General features: G+C 35.7%; 1 protein-coding gene across 1 annotated transcript; it reads left to right on the forward strand.

Moving 5' to 3' along the window:
- The first annotated feature begins 971 nt into the window (after window positions 1-971).
- HSPA4 (heat shock protein family A (Hsp70) member 4) lies at window positions 972-25,303 on the forward strand. The gene is made up of 19 exons (XM_070739341.1): window positions 972-1,593; window positions 5,544-5,601; window positions 9,081-9,221; window positions 10,314-10,436; window positions 10,824-10,923; window positions 11,697-11,830; window positions 14,529-14,773; window positions 15,704-15,780; window positions 16,492-16,643; window positions 17,710-17,816; window positions 17,997-18,130; window positions 19,442-19,623; window positions 20,214-20,306; window positions 20,561-20,713; window positions 21,125-21,250; window positions 21,948-22,055; window positions 22,719-22,838; window positions 22,938-23,099; window positions 24,063-25,303. The coding sequence occupies exons 1-19, from the start codon at window positions 1,487-1,489 to the stop codon at window positions 24,267-24,269; spliced, it is 2,529 nt and encodes an 842-aa protein (XP_070595442.1). The 5' UTR covers window positions 972-1,486; the 3' UTR covers window positions 24,270-25,303.
- Window positions 25,304-25,406: the final 103 nt, after the last annotated feature.

Here is a 25,406-nt window from a genome sequence, read left to right on the forward strand (position 1 = left end):
CAGCTAGGTAAGTTGCATCAAGAAGCAGCAGCAAAGAAAGAAACAGTTGTCTCCTATTTCAGTATGGAGTCCTCGGCCACTGCCCTTTGAAATTGATTCAGGACTGCGGACTTGGCAGATAAAGCCAGGACAGGTTTGAAGGAGACTCCCTTATTGTCAAAAGCAGATGGGTCCTGGAAAACAAGACTGGAGATACGCCTGCACCAGCCTAAAGTGATGAATAGGGCAGGGATGATCCCATCTTGGGAGTGGAGGGGAAGGTTTCACCTGACTCTTAATACTGAGGTTCATTTTATTTTATTTATTTGTCAAACATGTATAGGATAGTACAGTGTTTCCCAACCTTGGCAACTTGAAGGTATTTGGACTTCAACTCCCAGAATTCCCCAGCCAGCAAATGCTGGCTGGGGAATTCTGGAAGTTGAAGTCCAAATATCTTCAAGTTGCCAAGGTTAGGAAACACTGAGATAGTAGTAGTTTATATAAATACAAGTAAAGATAAAAGAGGACAGGACGGGACGCTAGACACAGTGGTGTGCTTATGCATCCCCTTACAGACCTCTTAGAAACGGGGAGAGGTCGACTGTAGACAGTCTGAGGTTAAAGTTTTTCGGGTTTGGGGAAGAAACCAGAGTCAGGCAGTGCATTCCAGGCATTGATCACTCTATTGTTGACCGAGTGTGTCAAATTGCACAAAAGCCTAAACTGCTGCGGGTTGTTGCCTGCTTCATTACAGTACGTGTTTATGGAGACGAGATCAAAACAATGTCATAAGGGTACGGCAGAAAAGTTGGCCGGGCACGGTTTTTTTGGCTCGCATCGGAGAAAGCGGTGGGGAACAAAAAAGGCCGAACTTTGAAATTGCAACGATCCGAGCATGCGCTTTGGAGCCCTTCTGGCTGCCAAAAAACCCCCAGGCCCCCGAATCTCCGATTCGCCGTCTTCATTTCCTCATCGGCAACGAAAGGCGCGAGGATACCGAGGCGAGATTGAATAAGACCCGTGCGCGCCCGCGCGCGCTGACGTCAGAGCTAAAAGGGAGGAGAGGGGGGCGCGCGCGCGCATCGCGGCCCGGAATCTCGCGAGAGAATCTCCCGCTCCCCTCCTCTCACACACACACCACCTTCCTTTAAGATCAGGATTCTTCGAGATTTCTCTGCGCTGCCGCTTCGCCTGTCCCTTTCCCCTCCCCCGCCCCACCAGCGCGAGGAGGCAAGCGGAGTCGCGTGCTGCGGCAGCCCATTTAAACAGTCGGAGCGGCCGTTCCGGGTGAAGTGCGAGAGGCTTCCGCGGCGGTGAACTGGATTCTTCCCCCTCAGGCGGCGGCCGCTGCTTAGGATTCTTCGCCGCCGCCGCCACTCGGCTTTAGTTTCTTCGTCTGGCTGCCGGAGCCGGCCCCGTGCGATTTTTTTCTTTTGAAGTAGGCCTCTCGGGCCTCCAATCCGGCTTTTTCTCTCCCTCGTATCCCCCCCCCCCCAAAGGCACCATGTCTGTGGTGGGAATCGATTTGGGTTTCCAGAGCTGCTATGTGGCCGTGGCCCGCGCGGGGGGCATCGAAACCATCGCCAACGAGTATAGCGACCGCTGCACCCCGTGAGTAACTCCTCCGGCGGGAAACCGGGGGATGAAAATTTTAAGGCGGTGCGGGGGAAATGTGGAGGGGTTGTGGGGGAAACGCCGCAGAGGGAGGCCGGGAAGCGCCGCAAACTTGTCAGAGGTGCCGTTCACCCCACCACCACCCCGAGCGCCGGTGGCCTAGAAAACGCCGCCATCCTCCCTTAAGCTAGAATTGGAAAAGAGGTAAGAGGTGATTATCTCCCGGAGCGGCGGCCACACCTTTGGGTTTTGAAAAGGAGAGGAGAACGAGGGAGGGGAAAAAAAGTGTGCCCTTAATTCGTGAGTAATGCGAGGTGCTGCTGCGCCTAGGAGGAATACTCCTCCCCTCCCCTGCTGTCTTCCCCTCCGCCCCACATGGAGGTGTCCCTGGGAAAAGGGAAGGCGAATGGGTTCGGCACCGGTCAGGCAGAGGAAGAGGGAAAGTAACCCCGTTTCAATGTTTTCTGAAGCTGCTTTCCTTAATTAACACTGCGGCACTGCCTCGAGGGCTAATCGACGGGTGAAATCATTGGCGGGGGGGGGGGGGGGGGATAAACTTCCAGCAGATGTAGTTAGTAAATCCACATTATCTGAATTTAAATATGCCTGGGATAAACATAAATCCATCCTAAGATAAAATACAGGAAATAGTATAAGGGCAGACTAGATCAGTGTTTCCCAACCTTGGCAACTGGAAGATATTTGGACGTCAACTCCCAGAATTCCCTAGCCAGCGAATGCTGGCTGCGGACTTCTGGGAGTTGAAATCCAGATATCTTCCAGTTGCCAAGGTTGGGAAACACTGGACTAGATGGACCATGAGGTCGTTTTCTGCCCTCAATCTTCTATGTTTCTGTGTTTAACTAATCAACCCAGGAGCTTTTACAGTTTATAGAAATCAATGGGACTATTAAGTTTGTATTTTTATTTTGTCCTCGGAGTGTATTGTTCACCTAATTGAAAATAGGTGTCCTTGGAGGAGGTGAGGGAATTGAAGGTTTCATCCAGTCTGAAGGGAATTTCATGATTTTATCAGTATGCCTCCTTTACTGTAACTTCGATGCTGTTCTAGAAAGATCCTAGGTAATATTTTTAAGATAATAATAATAATAAATGTTTATTTATAATGCCTTTTTAACAAAGGGCATAACAGCAAGCCATATACAACTAAAAAAGACAGACAGTAGGCAATACACACACTTAACTAGAACACATCTAATAAGTAATGTCCTGTACAGCTAAGTCAATTCAACTTGTGAAATATGTGCAGCGCAACACAGCAATGCATATACGCTGATAAAGAAATATGCCAAGGGTAGGACTAGACTTTGGATTGTCAATGGGTGATTTGCAGTAATGTTGTAAAATGTATTCATTGTTTAATACTAGAGTGGACAGAATGTCAATTTCCCTCCAATCCTTTATTGTACTTGGATATTTTTGTATACAATTCTAATTTTGTATGCTTCTTGGTTCTGCCAATAGTTGTTGCACTTAAGTATTTTCTTTCCAGTGCTGCTCTTTCCTTTCCACAATTTTTTAATATTTTGTTTTCAAGTGAAAAACTTCATTCTACTTAATTTTATTTAAACGAAGAACTTAAATTGGAAGAGGTCCAGAGAAGTCCATCAAACATCATCAGAGATTGGGAAATAGCAGTTCTCTTGTATTTGAAGCAGTGTCATACAAAAAAAGGATGTGACAGACAAAGCATAATTGTATTACTGTTACAAGAAAAACAGTGGTGATTGAATGTTATTTTTAAATTTACAAAGCAGTAGTGGTGGACTTTTCCTTTACTGGAATGTATTTCTTTCTACACTGAACATGAGGTTGGATTCCATTATTTTACCCAAATTATCTCTTGCAAATCTGTGCTTTCTTGGGAAGAAGTTACTTGTCTTCAGGGAAATAAATTTTCAAATTTGTCAGACAATAAACAGTGAGAAACTTAAGTGTTTTTGAAATCTGGTTCACTGCTGTTTTAAATAAATCCCTCAGTGTAGTAATAGGGAAACTTTAGTGCCTCTAATTCTTAATCAGCCCAACCAGCCTGTCTAGTTGATGTGATTTAATTTGTAGTGTAGCAACTTACAGTAGGCCAGAATTCTGCCATAAAGGTGTGGATTGCATCAAGAAAATTAATTCAGACAGGTTAATGGAAGCAGCCAAAGTGTGTACTCCTAGCTATCCACTTTTTTGACTTATCATCTCATGTTGCTTTCACTTCCTTAAAGATGCTAGAAACTCTTTTAAACTCCATAATAGAGAGCTCTCATCTAGTATTTTGGTGTGGGAACTTTTATATTTTATAAACCTTGGAAATAGGATCATTGTAAAATCTACATTTTAGAAAAGATAATATTGCATTCTGGATTTATTTTAAATTCTATATTTACATAATTTTCATATACATGTATATTCCATTTTGTAAATAAGTTGCCTGTTATAGCTGCTCAGAGTTTACATTTCTGATTTTTTCTGTTTAATCTTTTACATGCACATGCATGTTTTTCATCCTTCCTTTATGTACTTATTTTGATCTGTGCATCTTTCTCTTCTTACTGTGTCATGTTCAGTATGTAGTTTTAAAAAACTGGACTTGGTCATTTCTCAGACCAATTAGATTGTAAACTTGTTTGTTTTTCCTAAGAAAAAGTGAGGAAGTTTAATGTTATGTTTCTTGATTCTTGCACCATAGGTTTTGCTAAAAGACACATTACAATTATAATGGTTTGGATTCTTGGTTAATATTAGCAGATTTGGAAAGAAGACATTTAAAATTTGATAGTGTATTGCTGAGAAATATATGTAAGACCATTTGGTGTAGTGGTTAATGTGCTGGCCTAGAAACCAGGAGACTGAATTCTAGTCCCTCTTTAGGCATGAAAGCTAACTGGGTGACTTTGGGTTAGTCATTTCTTTCAGCCCAACCCACCTCACACAGTTGTTGTTTTAGGAAGAATAGTATGTTGAGTTACTTATAAAGGCAGGCTAAATACTTTATTTTTCAGTGTTTGACAATGTGAGTTTGGGCAGCAATGCATGCTGCTTTAAAATAAGTTATTATATACTGTATATTGTTCTATCTCTGTAATTTAGAAGTACGAATGCAGCAATAAAACAGGCATCTTTTTCAGTGTACCACATCTTTCATGGGGCATACTTGTGGTTTTCAGTTTTTGAGTGAATTCCATAACACACAACGTCTGTGGGATGCAATAGCATGTATACCAAGTGCTCTTAATCACACACAGGTTTTCTAACTTGATATTATAGTGTCTCATAGTCAACTAAATGTTTAGACTGGATCTGGCATTTTTGTCCCATCTATCAAGTCTGTCCCAAGGATGATTATTACTACCAAATTTTATGTACTTCTATCTCTTGGTTCAAGGGAACTCTGAAGATGACTCTGAAAAGATAGAATACTATATATGTTGTCTCTTTGGGTTCTCTTGAAAATCTGTTCTTAAAAATAAGAGACATTTGGAAATATTTAACTAATTCCTGTTAAATTTTAAATCCAAATCAGTAAAATGACGAATAATAATCCTAAAATCATTTGCCTATAAATTTATCTATAAAATGTTCATCAAAGAAGCTAACATTTTGAGGGAAATTAGGTGGATTATGTTGAATGGATAACTAAAAATGATTTGTGTTCTATCTCATCTATTGTATTTTATAAGTATGGTAATTCAAAGCAGGGAACATTCACAATATTCCTTTCCTCCTCCTATTTTCCACACAACAAGATGACAAATCTATTAGGAAATTTGTTCTAATTAAAAAATTGATCTTTATAATCATTGAGTACACATCACATTAAGTTTCATATCATTTAAGCTTACTCATTGTTTTATTTTTGTTTTTGTTTTATTATTGAAACTGATGTACAGGTACTGTGATTTAACTTTTAAAACTACTTTTTTATTTTATGTTAGGTCATGTATATCATTTGGACCTAAGAACCGTTCAATTGGAGCTGCAGCCAAGAGCCAGGTAAGGCTTCTATGTTAATTTTTTAATAATTACATAATTGCTACATGAAAACATTGAATCATATTAAAAAAGGTGCTAAAACAGTTGTGTTAAATATTTCATATTCAGGCTTAATGAATTTGACTTCAAACATTTGTTTTTTATATTATGCTTGCTTATCCTATAAAAGATATTCTGTATTCTGGAATCTAAATAGGAAATTTTTCTACTAAAGTAAGCTAATGCCAATACATCTTTCCTGTGTATTTCTTTCTTGTTCTGGTTGTTTCACTTTTCTCAGCAATTGAATTTAAGGAGAGATTTAGTCACTAAAATAAAGCCACCCCCCCAAAAAAAAATTATTTCCCCGATTCTGGATCAAAGGCTTCTATAAATAGACAAACCATACCTGTACAATTTCTGTTGACCCATCCTATAGGGATGAAGAGAAAATCTAGAGCTGAATTGTTCCAACATGAAATTACAAGGGGGCTGTAATACCCCTCTTATTATATGTTCTTTATTTTATAGTTCTTGCATGTTTAGAAGTGAATGATTTACATATGGTTATGAATTATAGCTTTTGCTTTAATATTTCAACACTATTATAAGACTTGTTCTTTAGCCAATTATGGTTAAATAGGGTCAGCTGCAGTGAATATTTAAGTGGATTTCATGAAAATTCCAAAGATGTAATCTAGAGTGGAAAATAAATAAACTATCCCTCACAAAGATAGTAGGAAATAACTCCCATAAAAGTGCCAAGAAAATGGTAATGATATCAGATACCAAGAGCTGAAATTAATTTGAGGAAATCTTTGTGTTTTCATATACTAACTATACTAATACTAATACTATACTATACTATACTATACTATACTATATTCTGATGTGTTGGAGTACTTGTAGATGCCTGGAGCAGTCAAATGTTATCTCAATTTATATGTTAAAACAGAAAAAGTACAAATTGTTAACACATTCATATTTCATTTTCTGTGTTAGGGTCATTATATTTTAAAATGGAAATAATGATATGGCCTACTTTATAATACAGTAGTCCCTCGCTATATCGCGCTTCACCTATTGCGGTTTCACTTCATCGTGGGTTTTGAAGTCAGCGTTGGCACAGATACGGCGCTTAGAAGTTTGGAAGGGCAGGACAAGCCAACCAGCCCGCGGCTGGGCGAATGATGAGCGGGGTGGGGACTGAGCTCCGGTGGAGGCCCGTCCCCTCGTTCAACCCGCCTTGCCAGTGCCGAGAAGGCAGTATTTGGAGGCGCGCTTAGTGGTTGGCGGCGGTGGCGGTGTGCTTGGGGTTGTAGAAATAGCTCCTGGCAGTGCGCGAACGAGTGAGCGCAAGCAAAGAAAGGAACGCGACGCGGTGGGGATTTCCAGACTGGGCTCGAGGGCGGGACAGGAAGTGCTGGGCGGGTGGAGGGGAAAAGAAAAGAGAGAGAGAGAAAAAAAGAACCAGCCGGGACAGCTCACCATGGCTTTCCAGCCGGGGCAAGGCAAAAAAGACAACGTTTGGCCGAAGTGCTGCAAAGAACAGCAGTGGGTCGGGAATGCTCGGGGGCCGCGATTCTTTTGCCCCCTCCCCTTCTTTTCCTCAGGCGCAGAGTAAGTAGTAGTGGGGGGGAAAGGTTAGCCGGCTGTTGCTCGCCTCCAGGCATACGGAGCTGGTGGGAAGGAGGAGAAAGAGGGAGCAGGGAGCGTCCCCCCTAAAGTACTATCAGTCGATAAATTCCCCATCGCGGATTTCACCTATCGCGGCCGGGTCTGGAATGTAACACCCACGATAGGTGAGGTCTTACTGTATATGATTTATGAGAGACTTGACTTGCAACACTCAGATCAGGTGATTGCTAACAAATAGGACATAACAAAAAAAGAATCTTTACATAGCCTTAAAATATAAAGGAGATTGTAATTTATTTTCTATTTTCTAGATAAAGATCTTTACTCTGTGTCATAATCTTATTTATCCACAATATCCTTCCACCTTAAATTCTGATTTCATAGCATGTTGACTATATTTGCTTTACTAAGGCTTAACCAAAGAAATATTTATATAATCACTAGTTTTTATTTCTTTAAGGTTGTATCACTTCTACACCAGAAAGAAATGTATTGAAACATTTGTTTGTAGTTTAGTTAGTGAATTAGTTTAGCAACAAAATTGGGGTGCCACTTTCAGATGGAGCTGGGATTGTTGAAGGGAATCCTATTACTTAATTTTCTTGTGCAATAAACTGTTGCATGATTTAGGTGTCTGAATTTTTTCTAATCTCCTTTGCACATATGGGTAGTCCTTGGCTTAAAACCATTTGTTTAGTGGCCATTCAAAGTTATAATGGCATTGAAAATATGTGACTTGTGACCAATCCTCATGTTTGCAACCATCACACTATCCCAAAGATTGTGATCAAAATTCAGGTGCTTGGCAACTGGCATATATATTTATTATTTATTAAATTGGATTGTTATGCCGCCCCTCTACGAGGACTTTAAAATGGATGCAGCTTGCTGAGGTCATATGATTGTCATTTGCAACCTCCCTAGCTGGCTTCTGACAAACAAAAGTAAATGGGAGAAGCCAGATACATTTAATGACTGTATAATTCATTTAACAACCATAGCAAAAATGTAATACAATCAGGCATGATCCTACAACTGCCTTGCTTAGCTCTGGAAATTCTGGTCTCAATGGCTTGTAAATCTAGGACTACTTGCAATTGGTTGGATAGCATTCCTGAAAAGCAAATTCCCAACATAAATGTGAAAGTATTACTATGTGTATACTATTTCTGATATATGTTCAATAACTTACAGTTGTTTTTCTGATTGTACCATGCTTCCCCTAAAGTAAGACCCATCCCGAAAAGAAGCCCTATCATTTTTGAATGCATGCACTCAAATTAAGCCCTAACCCCCCCACCCCCCCAAAAAAGAATTAGCCCTAATTAATACCATGGCCATCCCAGGGTGCAGGAGTGGAACAAGGTAAAAGTTAAGCTAGGTTGGGGATGGATGGGGATGGTCTGTTATTGGCTTCAGAGGGCTTTCCGGGAGGCATCTGAATGTCAAATGGAAGCCAGGGAGCACCGTATATGTCAATCCGGAGCCCATTTCTTAGCTGCAGAGGACTTTCGAGATGGCTCTGATAGCAAAATGAACGCTGGGGGTGGTTCGTGCGAGCGATGGCAAGTGGCTGCAGAAGTGGGCTGACCTGTTGGTGCAACCCCCATGAGGTGAGTCAATAATTAGAAGCCGTAGTCATTTTTTCTGAGGGTTAAAAGAAAATAGGACCCGGTCTTATTTTGGGGGGAACACGGTATTGTGTATAGCATACTTTACAAGAAAAATGTGTAAGTTTATATACCATGAAAAAAATTATGAAACTTTATCAAAGTTGTACTTTTTCCTTAAAGTGTTTTCTGCAACTTACTGCAAAAATATTAATGTTTTGTTACATAAGACTAAATTCTGTTCTCTTCTAGGTAATTTCAAATGCAAAGAATACGGTGCAAGGTTTTAAAAGATTTCACGGTCGTGCATATTCGGATCCTTTTGTTCAAGATGAAAAAGCTAAACTTGCTTATGAGCTTGTCCAGCTACCCTCTCTTTCAGCTGGCATTAAGGTATGACCTTGAATGTGGACATATTAATGCTTTCTTGCAAAATTAGAATACTGTTTGGCTATTTGGCAGAAGAGAAAAAAAAACACATATACATATATTCAAATCTGAAGAAGTCAACTGCTACAGTTTCCTTAAAGAGATGGGACTTGTGTGATTTATAAATTATTGCTGGTCAGACAGTCAGCCAGATGTTTAGACTGGATTTCTAACTACTTACCAAGTTCTTCCCAAGGAGATAGGCAAATGTTGTTTATTATTATTAAAGTTAAACAATATATGATACAAGCTGTTCCCAGTAAAGTTATCTTTTGTGGTTGACTGAGATACATTCTTTGAGATAAAATAAGTATGATCAGAATTGTTTCTCTTAAAAATATGGAAAATAAACATACTGTTGATTGCTCTTTTGTGCTTATTTGTGAAGCAAAGGGAGAAATACACGCTGCTCAAAAAATAAAGGGAACACTTAAACAACACAATATAACTCCAAGTACAGTGGTACCTCTACCTACAAACTCCTCAACTTACAAACTTTTCTAGATAAGAACCGGGTGTTCAAGATTTTTTTGCCTCTTCTCAAGAACTATTTTCCACTTACACACCCGAGCTTCCGAAACTGTAACCGGAAAAGGCAGGGAAAAACCTCTGTGGGGCCTCTCTGGGAATCTCCTGGGAGGAAACGGCTTCCACCCTCCCTTTGGTTTCCCCAATCTCACACATTATTTGCTTTTACATTGTTTCCTATGGGAAAAATTGCTTCTTCTTACAAACTTTTCTACTTAAAAACCTGGTCATGGAACGAATTAAGTTCATAAGTAGAAGTACTACTCTAAATCAAACCTGTGAAATCAAACTGTCCACTTAGGAAGCAACACTGATTGACAATCAATTTTGCATGCTGTTGTGCACATTCAAATTTGTACAGAACAAAGCATTCAATGAGAATATTTCATTCAGATCTAAGGTGTGTTATTTGAGTGTTCCCTTTATTTTTTTGAGCAGTATATTTAAATTTAAAACATGCTATTAAAGATTTCATGAAGAAAATTACTCTGGAAAATTACAAATTAAAATATTTTGTTTTTAACTAAGGTTAAATATATGGAGGAAGACCGAAACTTCACAGTTGAGCAGATTACAGGAATGCTTCTCACTAAACTAAAAGAAACTGCAGAGAATGCTCTTAAAAAACCTGTAGTTGACTGTGTTGTATCTGTAAGTAATAAATTTCTATCTTTTGATATTTTCTAAGTGTAACCTTTCTAAAGGTTATGAATGAAAATTAATGAAATGGATTCTGAAACTTCCAAATCTTCAGGCTCTATGTGCCCATCTTTTTTTGTTGCTGACTTACGTCTTCTGTTTAGTAATTTTAATATAGACTATTTTGCAGTTCTTGTATTAGTGTCTTGAACTAAACAATATGTTTATTTGTTAACTATTATCTGTTAACAATGTTACTAGCCAGGTCATTTAACTTTTACTTCCCTATGCGATGTATGACTTGGGGTAAAATATAACAAATGTGGTTAAAAATTCAATTATTAAATTTTTTTTATTTGAAATATTCTTTTTAAAAATCAAGTTTTAAATGTCTTGTAGGTTCCCTGCTTTTATACGGATGCAGAGCGGAGATCTGTCATGGATGCTACACAGATTGCTGGATTAAATTGCTTGAAATTAATTAATGAAACTACCGCAGGTAGGTAGTTTTGATTCACTAAACTTTTTTTTTCTGTTACAGTCATTCAGATTTGTACCTGCATAATTATTTCACATTTTGATTACTTTTAAATGTTTAGGCACAGAAATTCAAAAAGAAATTGGGAAGAACAACAAAACATATCTGAAATATTTTCCGTTTTTAGTGTTCTCAAACAAATTAGTCTACAAATTTTAAAACGGGTGTTGTTGTTTTTTGCTAGTTCCCTTTTTTCTCCAATAGAATGACTTTTGTTGTAATTGAGATAGAACATGACCTATCTACATCTTCAGAAATTTTTGAAGTACAGTATATTTTGCACAGTGGAAAGATTGAAGATGATGAGGGGAAAGAATCATTATTATAAACTCTTTTGAGGTTTACTTTTTTTTAAAATTACAGGAAGTAGCTTAGAGATACAGCATTTTAGTAAATAACTTGTGGAAATTATTAAAATGGGATTTCAGCCAAAGTATTCTGGAGATAAAGATTGAAAAGGGAACATGACTTTTCTATATGGCCTCAGTGTTTCTAGAACTTAGTTTGTACACTGTTTATTTTCATTAGAAAGTTTGAGATTTACAGAGAGTATTATGAAAGTTCTGTCTATAATAAAAAGGTAGTTTATCACATAGACCTTAATCCATATTAAGAATATTTGTTTTCTTGTGGATGATTTTAATTGTGTACTAAATATTTTAAATAGTATCCTTAGCCAAAAATTAAAAGAATTCTTAAATAGAGGGTCATGAAATGTCTATGTTTCTGTCTAGTTGCTCTGGCCTATGGTATCTATAAACAAGATCTGCCTGCATTAGAAGAAAAACCAAGAAATGTGGTATTTGTTGATGTAGGGCATTCAGCTTATCAAGTATCTGTATGTGCATTCAACAAGGGGAAATTGAAGGCAAGTATAAAGTCTATGCATGTTAATTACGATATTATTGCTACCATTTTAAGTATTAGAGCTGAAAAAAATGTGGAAGTGTTGATGCGTTTGACAAATAAAGCTAGCAATTGACAAATAAAGCTAACCAGATGACTGCAAAGAAATATAATACTTTCACCACCACCTTCCGAATCCTCTCAGAACTAATCCTTCCATCACCTCAACTATCCTACCAGAATTGATTAAGCTTTTTGGATAAGAAGCAAAATGTCTTCCTAGAAGGAAAAAAAAACCCAAACCAGTCCAGTTGCCTTTTGAAAAAGCATCTTTGAGACATAAAACTAATGGTATTACCTTTGTTGTAGGTTATTTTATTTAAAGGAAAGTTGTAGTAGAAACAACACAATAACAGGGTTTGGACCTTGCAGTAAGCCACTGCCCTAGCTTATAATGTGGTTTCTGTTGTTGTGGCATAACAGTTTAATGTTATGGCACATTAAACATTTTTGTGTTTATGACTGAATGTTTTCCATTATTCAGTATAGTATTAGTAATTCAGCAAATCATGACTTAATTTAACTTGGAAACTGCCTCCTTATAAAAAGCAATATAATGAACTAACTGCAGTGTTTGCTTTATGTGTGACTATGGGAGGGTCAAGTAGCAGAGGAGGTAATACTTACATTTATTATAATCATTTATTGTTTGTAATGTCAAGTATTCCTAGATTGATTGATTGGTTTGTTTGTTTGTTCATTTATTCGATTTCTATTGTTGCCCATCTCAATTACTCTGGGCAGCTTATATAGTAATTAAAATATAATTAAAATACTAAAAACATTTTAAAACAATAGGGATTTGGGGGGAAAATGAAATCTTTCTATTTTAATCCAATCACAGGCTCCTAGGCTGATATAAAACATTATGTCTTTGCCAGATGTGTGTGAGCGAAACAGTTATATGTACAATATTGCTTGAATAGTTGTTACTGTTTTGATTTCTTTGCTATAAAAAAATAAGGGCATGGGTTGTACGATAATGTCATTGTCCCTGTGTTTTTTGTATGCTATATTTTTGGCAGGTTGCCAGGTACATAAACGTTACCATGTGCTGCATTATAGATTGTTTCCTCAGAGAGGCTTATTGCATATAAGTGCATTTCTCGACTTATAATAGTTCATTAGTGACCATTTAAAGTTACAATGGAACTGAAAAAGTAACTTACGACTATTTTTCATACTTAGAACTGTAGCATCATTCCGATGATCACATGATTAAAATTCAGTTGCTGAGCAATTGATTAATATTTATGATGGTTGAAGTGTGCTGGGGTAATGTGATCCCCTTTTGCAAACTTCTGAGAAGCAAAATCAGTGGGGAAGATAAATTCACAACTGTGGCAAGAAAGGGGAAATGGAGCAAAACTCATTTAATGTCTCACCGAGCAACAGGAATTTGGGGGTCAATTGTGGTCGTAAGTCGAGGACTACCTGTATTGCTCACTTTAACCCTGAATGAAAACAAGTATTGACTGCCTGTATTGGAACTGAAATAAATAATAACCCTGTTTTGTGGTTTGTTGAATGAGTATGGACCCATCTGGAACATAGATTCCCAGATGGTGAATTGAAAGAGTGGATTTCATTTGCGATATCAATATTACAAAACAAATTATGTTTAAAAAGAAAAAAGAAATTCAGAATATTATCTACACATAGGCAAATTTCCTGAAATTATCATTGAATCTCACTTGCAATTAAATTTATGTTGACGTGAAAAATTAATCAGAAGCAAAAATAGATATGGCAAAAGGAACAATTACTCCAGAGTACAGTCTTGGCTGCAAAACTTGAAAACTAGCATATCAAAAACAGTCTCTAACATTGTCCCATATACTCCATGAACAAGATAAACTTCACACTTCTTTTCCAATTACTAAATATGTGGCCTCATTTAATTTAATGAATGTTTCATTTCATGAAACAGATGACACAAAGGGATACAACAAATTATAAGTTTAGCTAATAGATTCCACATTGACTGTGACTGTTTATTTCCCTTGGAAAAGTGACAAGAATGGACAGTGACAAAAACAGAAAGGAGCTGACGGTAGCACATAATATCTGTGTGCAGGATGGAGATTGCTAGTCCTCCTCTCAGTTGGTTTATTTAAATAAACTGTACGCTTATTAGAATGTAGTAAGTGGAAAGAAAATTGGAATAAATTCACTTAGCTCTGACTATTGGTAATGTAAATAAATGGTACTGTGACCATTTATTTACATTTTTATGGTACTATGACCATTAATTTACATTTAGATAATACAGGAAGCTCTGAGTGCACCAGGTGGTTTAACCATACTACAGCCATAGGCTTCTGAATAATTTGCTAAGTATAACTAGCATGGGTCAGTATATTATGAAAAATCATTCTCTGCTTAAATGATTCTGTAATTGACACATCGCCTGGTACAATGTTTTCTACATTCTGGTAACTTTTCTTTCAGTTTGGAAAAAGTTTTTCTTTATTGATGTTTAAATAGGATTGGGGTATGTGTGTTAGTAGTTAAACATGCATACTACATGCCTGCTACAATTCATTAGATTAGTACTTTATATGACCCTAAACTGGATTCATTATTGGTGATTAAGTTAACGGGTTGATTAATAACTTGTCTGTTTAATAGATAAAATACTTTTTCTTTTTATTGTGAAGGTACTTGCAACAGCATTTGACCCAATGCTCGGTGGCAGGAAATTTGATGAAGTATTAGTAAATTATTTTTGTGAAGAATTTGGGAAAAAATACAAACTAGACATAAAGTCCAAAATTCGGGCCCTGTTAAGATTATCTCAGGAATGTGAGAAGCTGAAGAAACTGATGAGTGCAAATGCTTCTGACCTGCCCCTGAACATAGAATGCTTCATGAATGATATTGATGTCTCTGGGACTATGAACAGGTATTGCAGATTAATACACCTCAGTAATGAAGTTCTGAAAATGTTTTTTTTTAAATCAGCATTTTAAGTATGTGAGCACACACTCTTGTTTACATCTAATTGTTTGGCCAAATGGTATAGTTTTTGTTTAAGAATGCTAGTTGGGGACTGGAAATTCAATTGTTAAGTAACAATTGTTTGTTGAAAAAAACCCCACATGGTTGTGCCACTTAGCCACATCAGTTCCAGCAGTTTTCAGTTGGCATTTCTAAATGAAGGGGACACATTTGACCACTCTTGTGACTTCCTGCCAGCTTTCCCATTGACTTTGCTTGTCAAAAACCAACAGGAAAGGTCACAGATCGTAAAAAAATCTCTCAATTATTTCCCCAGAGTTCGACCTGAGGTTTTGATAATGTGGATTAATTAGGAGCTTTAACATGGAAAAAAGAGAAGAGTATTACATATATAAATCCAAAACTATAATACAAAATGTTTTAATCATTATGACCTTAATTCCATATGTGTGTTTGTGTGTCTATATCTATCCAGCTATCTATATCTATCCATCTCTGTCTGTCTGCTATGTGTTTAATCCTTAATTTGTGCTCCATAACCTTGAAAACATAAGCAACAATTTTACTGTAAATTAGAGTGAGAAAGAGAGGCATGCTTAATCTCTTAATATGAAGAAAGTTAATTTCTGTGTGGCATGCTTTTATAGAAATTCGTTTTTATTGATTGTGGGAGTGAAATAAAGAAACATTTTATCTAAACAAAAACGCTGAGAAATATAGCAAGACTGAACCATCTTGAGTTTTGGTTTATTATCTAAATATATCTTACTAAATGCAGCTTTGTGAATATTGTCAATTTGGGGGATTATTTAAGAGACTGACATTAATCGTTATGCTTTTTTCATAAAATATAAATTTACATTTCCACCCATAGAGGTAAATTCTTAGAGATGTGTGATGATCTTTTGGCCAGAATAGAATCACCTCTTCGCAGTGTCTTAGATCAAGCTAGTAAGTATACATTTTGTTATATGGAGTACAGTGTAGCACTAATAAATGTAACTGCAGAAGCACTAGAGCAAATGGATAAAATAAAATGGGCATCTCTAATAGTCAATGATGTAAAAATTAGGATTATGAAGGTTCAGATTCAAGCACTCAATCAACCATTCTCTGGATGTCTTTGATTACTTTCTATCATTCAGTCCAATAACTTCACAAGGTTGAGAATAAAATTAAAGTACTAAAAATGTTTGTCTTAAGTTTCATGCAAAAAATGGCATGGAAATCCAACAAACAAAGGATATTATTTGGAAGTACCTCAATTCTACATCAGAGCATAATTTTATCTTCTCAAGTTATTGTAAATATTATTAAATATATTCATGATACTAATTCCAGGCTACAAATACCTTTGTTTTTGTATAATTAGAATGCTAAATATAAAAGAGTCAGGACTTTTGATAGAAAAAATATTGTTATTTGTAAGGACTGTGTTCTTTGACTGGAATTTAATTATATTTTCATGTATAGAAAAATACTAGCCATGTTATTATTCACGTGTTATATTGCCCAATTATTTCAAAAATATTTATTTCACTTTGAATTTGTTTGTCTGTATATGCATTGCTTAAAATGTCATTGTAGCACATTGAAACCCGTGGGATTCTATTAATGCAAATGAATTTAGATTTTGAATGACTACTATTTTTTTCTTCACAGAATTAAAGAAGGAGGATATCCATGCAGTTGAAATAGTAGGAGGGACTACAAGAATACCTGCTGTGAAAGAGCGGATCAGTAAATTTTTTGGTAAAGAACTCAGTACAACTTTGAATGCGGATGAAGCTGTCACACGAGGCTGTGCATTACAGGTAAGAATGGTGGTATGCTGAAAAAAACGTTTTCTTCTAAAAACATAGTTTTTAATTAAACACTGGTTCACCTTTAGTTTCAAAGGAGCTACAAATAAATGTTATGGTTGAATTGGAAAGAAATGTTGAGTATTTGTTAGGAAATGCATTTTGTTCTAGAGTAGTCAAATGAGGTTTTTTTAAAATGCAAATTTATATAGTCCAAAACCAAAAAACAGTTGCACAAGGTAGGATGTGTACAGTGTAACATTTTTCTCCTTTCCGCTCCTCTGTAGTCCCTTCTTACCCAAATATCTAGCACATTTTGGGGTCTTCCTTTCAGATGTGTGATCGATTCCAGAAGAGAAGTTCTGCCCTAAAATTTTAGTGGATCTTTCAAGACTTATATTTTAGTGAAATGTTAAACATGTTAATATTTTTAAAATAAAAGTGGGATTCATGATTTTGCAAAATAAATCAGTGACACTTTCATTTTCCTTCTCTTTGTCACATAACGCTATAAACATACATTTTCAGATATTTGCAGTTATCTGTTCTGTTTAGTAAACAAATGTGGATAATTTGTTCATTCCTAATTGTTTGGCTAATTACTATTTAACTAAAAATATACAAGCTTAATGATGTAAAAGCTTAATGATGAATTGTAGCCTGTTTCCCATTGAAAATGGCCATACACACACACACACACACACACACACACACACACACACATAGATAGAATGGCTTCAAAAAACAAAGGGGAAGTACATGATTCTGCAAGCATGTGGGAACCAATCGAGGCAGCAAAGAAATATTTTTTTCTATAACTGAGTTATATTTTCATAGTTTTAATTATTAAAAATTAAATTGAGATGATGAAATTAAATCTGACAAGTGCAAAGAGATGGTACAGATAAAATGATAAAGCATTGTTACTTTCATACTCTTTACATCCAGAATTTGAGACTATGACCATACATTAATTGAATAAATGAGTTTTTGAAATGAAAACCTATAAATCTTTTGGTGTTAATACATGATGATATACGATTTGATGTTATACAGAACTTTTTTTCCCTCCTTACAGTGTGCTATTCTATCACCAGCTTTTAAAGTGAGAGAATTTTCTATCACAGATTTGGTGCCGTACCCTATTTCTTTAAAATGGAACTCCCCGGCAGAAGAGGGGATAAGGTAACTCCTAACAAAGCCTATTTGTATATCCTGTTATAATGAATGTATATGAAACTCCTTAAACATAGTATTAACAGTTTTTCATATATGCAAATTATTGACATAATTTTTGTAGTGTAAACCTTTTTTGTGCCTCAAAAACTGCTTATTTGAGTGAACAAGGATGTATTCTTTTTATAGTGATTGTGAAGTATTCCCAAAGAATCATGCTGCACCTTTCTCCAAAGTCCTTACATTTTATAGAAAGGAACCCTTTACTTTGGAAGCTTATTACAGTTTTCCTAAAGAATTGCCATACCCAAACACTGCAATAGGTATGTAGCGTAAGAGATACTGTTTGTTTCTGTGTATTGTGTATCACAATGTAGGATAATACCTGGTGTCAGTTATTTTGTCATGAGTTTGTGTGTTAGAGTTATCCATGCTAAAATGTAAGACAAAGCCTAGTTTGTAAGATTGTAGGCAATACTGTATTGTATTATTAGTTATGCGTGAGATTGCTGGGGCCCATCATAAATCCTTCTTTGTCCATGACAAGGGTAGCAGTACATGCTTGAATATAAGTTAGAAAGAATAGCATATAAGCTATTCATAGCATGGCTGGGAAGGAAGGATGCAACTGGGGATGAAAAATGATTAAGGCAAAAAACAGGACAGTAGGTGTAGAGAGGCGTAAAGGAAACTAGATCAAAATTAAAGAGATGGAAGCAAGATTTTTTTTAGAGTGTCAAGGGGCATTTGACCAGTGCACATGACAGTAAACTGGCAAGTTCTATCCAATGCAAGGGAACTTGAGATGCTTTCCCCAAATTAAAGAATCACGTGAGAGATCTGCTTTCACATCCATAGAGCAGATTGTACAACCAAGTCTTTAAAAGGGCAGTGTCCCCATAATTTAAAATAATTCACTGGATTATTAAGTGGTTGGGAACTTTGATCTGTCTGTCTGCAACTATACTTGAGTTGCAGAATAAGTAGCAAAATGACTCAATTTCAGAGGAAATGTTATCCTCATTTGAGGAGCCCTTCTTGGCACTTAACCATTGAATTAAACAAATAGCCTAGACAGATACGGAAGCCCTTCAAATTCAGTTTATTTGCTCCTCCTTACTTTCTGTTATCCAGAACTGCCAGAAACCCAAGAGAAGAATGTATATTTGGGGAAAGAACCTGTTTACCTGTGAACAGAGTAGTTACTTCCAAGAAACTGAAACAATCAGCCTACATCTCTTTTAGAAATTTGAAGATAAGATGATTAAGTACTGTCTAGCAATTGTTTTAATCAGTACAGTTTAATTAATAATCAGGTTATAATTAAATTCTCAGTTTGATTGTTTTAAATAGTGAAAATGCAGAATAAACTTTTAGTAAAATAATGTGATTAGTAAAGAAAAACCAAACATTTGCTGCTATAATAATAATAATTCCGTGATCTTGCTGTCCCGAGTCCTCGGAGAGGGGTGGGATATAAAATCTAATAAATAATAAAAAAATAATAATAATATTTTAAATTAGCAAATTTTGTACTGCATTTATTAAAACACAACAAGGAAAATGATGGAAGCAGTAGAGATTTCAACTATTTTCTGTTAGCAATTCCAATTTAATTTTTTACTTCCATTTAGCTCAATTTTTAGTTCAGAAAGTAATACCCCAAAAGGATGGATCCAGTTCCAAAGTGAAAGTTAAAGTCAGAGTAAACATCCATGGCATTTTCAGCGTTTCAAGTGCATCTCTTGTGGAAGTTCATAAATCAGAGGAAAATGAAGAGCCCATGGAAACAGATCAACATGCAAAAGATGAAGAGGTAATGGTAGTTTTTGTTTTCAGTTTTTTGCCAAACGTTGCTCTGCTAATTTAACAATAAGTGAGTTCTGGTAACAGCTTCCTTTATCATTAAACTTTCAAATAAAGGATTATGCAGATCCAAACCTAAGCATTATAAGATTATATGAAAACTGCATCCTTAGGTAGCATTGATTTTGCTAACCATTAACAGTATCCACTTGTATGGAGAATGTCTAGTTCTAAGTAAGTGGTTAAAGAACTTATATTCATGAAGGTAAACATAAGACCCGGAGTGTGTCATATATGTTATTAAAACACGGGGGTTCCTTAGCAATCTGTGCAAGTGGGCTTTTGTCAGTTATCTGCCTTAAATAACACCATCATCATGATGTGCTTTCTTTCTAAAAAATAAAGTGATGGGATGGGATGGGATGGGACCCAGACAGTTGAGTTCCTTTTGGTATCTGAAATTCAGTATCATAACAATTCCTTCAGTGATTAGTACTACAAGTGGGTGATATGGGGTGTTGAATTGAGAGGACTTTCAGTTTCTCATATTCAATAACATATGAGTTTCATGTAACCCAACATTTTGCTTTCTTATTTCAGAAGATGCAAATAGACCAGGAAGAACAACAGAAAAATGAGGAACAACAACAACAAACACAAGCTGAAAATAAGACTGAGTCTGAAGAAATGGAGGTAAAAATTATGCCTAAAAAGAAAACATGCTCTAAAATTAGTTGAATAATAGAAAATGGCAGATTGCTTTTCAGTTCTAAGGATGGGCTAAGATAAAATTATTAAACAACCTATTTGTAAAATAATGTGATACTTTTTTCAGTACATGTTTCTTAAAGGCATATTGTCCCAGTTGAAATTGAAACAGCCTAAAAACCAGAATATGTTGTATGTTTCTGTCCTGAATTCTATTTTAAAATACTCTTTTAATGCAGACATCTCAGGCTGGATCGAAAGAAAAGAAAACAGACCAACCCCCTCAAGCTAAGAAAGCTAAAGTAAAAACAACAACAGTTGATCTTCCAATTGAGAATCATTTGGTGTGGCAGATAGGAAAAGATATGTTGAATTTGTTTATTGAGAATGAGGTAAGTTAATTTAAAACACTTAACCCGGAATTTTAGCCAGGATGTAAAATAAAAGATGCAATGTAGCCTTGTAATATCACTCTGTAATCCTGCAGTAAAGGAAGGTGTAATTAACTATCAGTGGTTAATATTTATTGCTTACCTTAGAAGTGATAACAGTGGGCTGACTTGTTTGGGCTCAGAAAGTAAGCAGTGTTTGCATGAGATGGTAACAAACAATATCAGGACACAAGCTAAATTGGAAAATTGAAAGACACTTTGATAGAAGGCAGTGTCCAACTAGTTGTTGTGACAAACACTGCATAGAGATCTCTGAATTTATCAGAAGTCAAACTTGCATCCATGGAGGAAGCTTCAGGTGATAGAATTGGATTGTACACAGTCATAGTAACCATTTTATATTTCCCACAGGGTAAAATGATCATGCAGGATAAACTGGAGAAGGAGCGGAATGATGCCAAAAATGCAGTGGAGGAGTATGTTTATGAAATGAGAGACAAACTCTGTGGTGTATATGAAAAGTTTGTTAGTGACGAGGTAGGTATTTAATGATGTGCAACTAGGAAAAATAGGAACAGATATGCTCAGAATAAGCTAATATCAGGGTTGCTAGGGTCCAACTTCTCTGACTAAATTTTCAAGCATTTCCATGGAAGTGCTTAATTTAATGAGGTAGCACATTTTTAGGCATTGTAAACTTCTGTGGAATTTGCTGCTACATCCTTTTTACAAATTTATTTTCTAACTTTGCAACTTTAAGTTGCAAATCTCTTTATCTTTAACCCGCTGATCTCTTTTTAATTCCACAAATATTTATAATACAATAGTCCTTGCTTAGTGACATTTTTTTAGCAACTGTTTGAAGTGACGACAATGTTGAATTGACAGTCCTTGAAGTTGCAGCCATCGCAATGTCACTGCAGTCATGTGATCACAATTCAGGCTTTTGGCAACTTGCATAGAATTACAATACAGTAGTCCCAGCATCCCGTAGTCATGTGATCACCACTGATGCTCATTGAGGGAACTGTTGTACTAAGTCAGCATGGTCATGTGATTTTTCACTTTAAGACTATGCCACTTAGCAATCAAGTTCTGGTCCCATTATGGTAATCAATTGAGGACTGTCTCTGCATTATATAACTGGTAGCATATTTGATTCTCAAAATTAGGAAGCTGGGAATTTAGTTCTTTAGTGAAGAATAACAATTTAATTTATTTGAATTATTTCCAGGATCGTAATAGCTTCATTTTGAAGTTGGAAGACACAGAGAACTGGCTGTATGAAGAGGGTGAAGATCAACCAAAGCAAGTTTATATTGATAAATTTCTTGAAATGAAAGTAAGTGGGACTGAAAACTGCCAGATTTTCTATAAAGAATTTTATTTATTGAGCAACAAAAAGCCCAGTGAAATTAAACTAATCCATTTGATCCTGATAGCACATAGTTATAATGTTTCTTTTTTTCATGAAAACATATGTAATGTTCCGCCTTTAGGATTCTTTAACAAGTAGTGTTTTGACACTTTTAAACTAAGTACTTTAGTGAATCATCTTTCTGTAAAAATAATTTCACATGTAATTCTTGGGAAACATTTGAATATGCCAACCAGATTCATACATTAGGAATAAGCTAAGGTTTATTCATCTTTGGTTTTCAGTATGCTAGAAGTCACACTCCAAAAACAGATGAGGCTAGGAGCAAAATTAGATTTGATTTGCTTAATTAAAATTATGTGTTTAGTTTGTTTTTTATGTGCACAGTTAATTCTAGAGGGCATTTTTTAATATTAGTGCTTGTTTATGTAACGTCTTCAATTATGGCACATTACTGTTGCATTGTCTTTGGAGAGAGGCTGGAGGCTATACCCAAGACTTTAAAAGGCTACAAGTTATAGCATGTGTAATTTGAAATACTTTCAGCAATTTAAAGCTGTTTTTAATATGAGCACCATTTTATCTCACAGGATACTAACTTCTTGACAATTTTTTCTCTTAATTCAGGCTGTAGGACAGCCCATTCAGGCACGATTTCAAGAATCTGAAGAAAGACCAAAAGCTTTTGAAGAGCTTGGAAAACATGTTCAACAATATATGAAAGCTGTTCATGCATTTAAAGAAAAGGTGTATTTTTTATCTTTCTTAACCTTTAAAATAGATTTCAAAAATCTCCATTCTTTTTTCAGCACTAAATTGTAAGAATGTTTCCCCTTCCCCCACCAGGATGAGCAATATGACCATTTAGACCCTGCCGAAATGGCAAAAGTGGAGAAGAGTACAAATGAAGCGATGGAATGGATGAACAACAAGCTTAACCTTCAGCATAAGCGAAGTCTTACTTTGGACCCTGTTATTACAGCAAAGGAAATTGAAGCAAAAACGAAAGTAAATAAGTTTTTAAATTTACTGCACTGGTGGTTTGATTTGTTTTAGACTTTCTATAGATTTTACATATGAAATTATCTCAGGCTGGCAAAAAACAAACAAACATGATTTGATTTAAAGCCTTTAAGCCAAGAATTAATAAAAGTATGTTATCTTTGAAAAAGGAGGCTGGAAGGTACCATGCTTTGATACTTCAAAGCTTGATACTTTTATACTTTTAGCTTTGATACTTTAAAGGAGCAGAGCTCACATTGTTCCACTTGTTTTGAAAGATTTAACAAAGCAGTGAGAAGACCTTTTAAAAGAAAAATAGTGGTTGTCTTTCCAACCCGTTTAATGATCATTTTTGTTTTAGTATCAAGTTAAAAGAGTACAATTATTAGATGGAAATGAAAGGAATTATATCAAATTTTTACAAAGATTCTGTATCCATTCCAAGGATACCTTAAAAACAAATAGAACAACAATTAGATCAAGCATTATAGTGACCACTATGATTTCAAGTAAATTTATTCTGACAAACTTAAATTTAGCTGGCTGCCTTCCTTCACACTAATTTTTTTTTCCTTCTTAAGAACTTAAAAGGGAGGTTTTATGGTGTAAAAGATCTTACCACAAAAAACAATTTTGGAGTGAATGAACAGTGAGAGATATATAGATAGGAACCTAAATAAATAAATAAATAAATATTTATTTATTTATTTGATTTGTATGCCGCCCCTCTCCGTAGACTTGGGGCGGCTCACAGCATACAATGAAACAATTCATAACAAATCTAATAAATTTGTTTTATTGCTCTTTCAAAGAAAAATTATTTCAGTATGACTAAATATATCTTATTTACATTGTTGACATTTAGCCCAATCAAGAAATTACATTGTCCATTGCATGTTAACTTTCATACATTTTGGGAGGCAGCTTTGGTATAATTTGTCTTTTGGTGCTTCCAACTCTTTCTTTCAGGAACTGATAAGCATCTGTAATCCTATTGTTACTAAACCCAAACCCAAAGTGGAACCACCAAAAGAGGATCAAAAACCAGCAGAACAGAATGGTCCAGTAGAAGGCCAGGGTGATGCCACCAAGGCTTCTCAGACTGCTGAACAGCATACAGATTCAACAGCTCCAACATCTACAGAAAAGAAACTTCCGGAAATGGATATTGATTGAATTCCAGTTCTTTATATTACATACTATAATAAAGCTTTATGTTGTCTACTTTATGATCTGAATATAAATGGGAGCCAATTGAGAACTCTTTTATTTTCTCACAGTACATTTTTGATGGGATTGGTAGGGAGAAGAAAACTCTTGATTAGTTAAATCTTCAGCTGGATAAGTTCAGTCTTTTGCCATATGATGCCAGATATCCTTGATAGCTCTTAGATTTGCACATCTGCTCTTTCAGTTTAATCCTGTTCATGTTGTGAATCCCATTATTTAAAGCGTGTAAGAGCAACTAGAACAGTTTGGTGGTTTGTTTTTAACCTACAATGAAATTATTGTAGGTTGAAGCAACATTAGTTGATGGAAAATTACCAGAAGTATTTAAAGCTCTGGTTCTAACACAAAAGAGCGTAATAAAGATATTAGATTGTGATCCCTTTGGAATTATGGAAGCAATAATAGCATGTTTTATACCTGAAAGTTTAATACATTTTATTGTACCATTTTATGGTTATGTGAGATATAAGGCAACATGGCTTAGATGACTTATTCTAGGTTAACTGTAAAGAAATGAAGTAGCTGGAGTGTTTTTTCCTGGTTCATGTTCACACTCTATTAATATTCATTATGTCCTAGGTGTTGTATCAAATTGTTTATCTGATATGCAGAATAGCATTTATCTAAAATATGCTATTAGCTCCAATATGTATCCTAATGATAAATTTCTCCCCAGCTATAAGAAATGCTGTGTAAATTTCTGTCTAGCTTAGTTGTAGGGGAAAAGGAGGGCATACTGCTAGCTGCCTCTGGATTACTCTGATTAGTAGCTAACATAGAAGATAGTATTTGTTTTCCTACACTTGAAAATGATTGTTTTATCTTCCAGCTAAAGAAGGAATCTGGCAGTTTGCTCTTGTGTTCATTTACACTTTGGCTGTGTTATTCTTCTAGTATTGATAATTGTCATTAACTTGTATGTGTTGAAATCAAATGAAAGCTTCCATACACATTACAAGAAATAAATGCACTGGATTCTATTGGATTTTTTAAAACTGTTGATTATAAGAAAACTACATGAAACTCTTTAAGATTAGAAAATAAGTAACATGAATTACATCCCTTTAAAACCAACTGTTAAGT

Source organism: Erythrolamprus reginae, chromosome 2, assembly GCF_031021105.1.
Source record: "Erythrolamprus reginae isolate rEryReg1 chromosome 2, rEryReg1.hap1, whole genome shotgun sequence".
In the NCBI taxonomy this organism is placed as follows: Eukaryota; Metazoa; Chordata; class Lepidosauria; order Squamata; family Dipsadidae; genus Erythrolamprus; species Erythrolamprus reginae.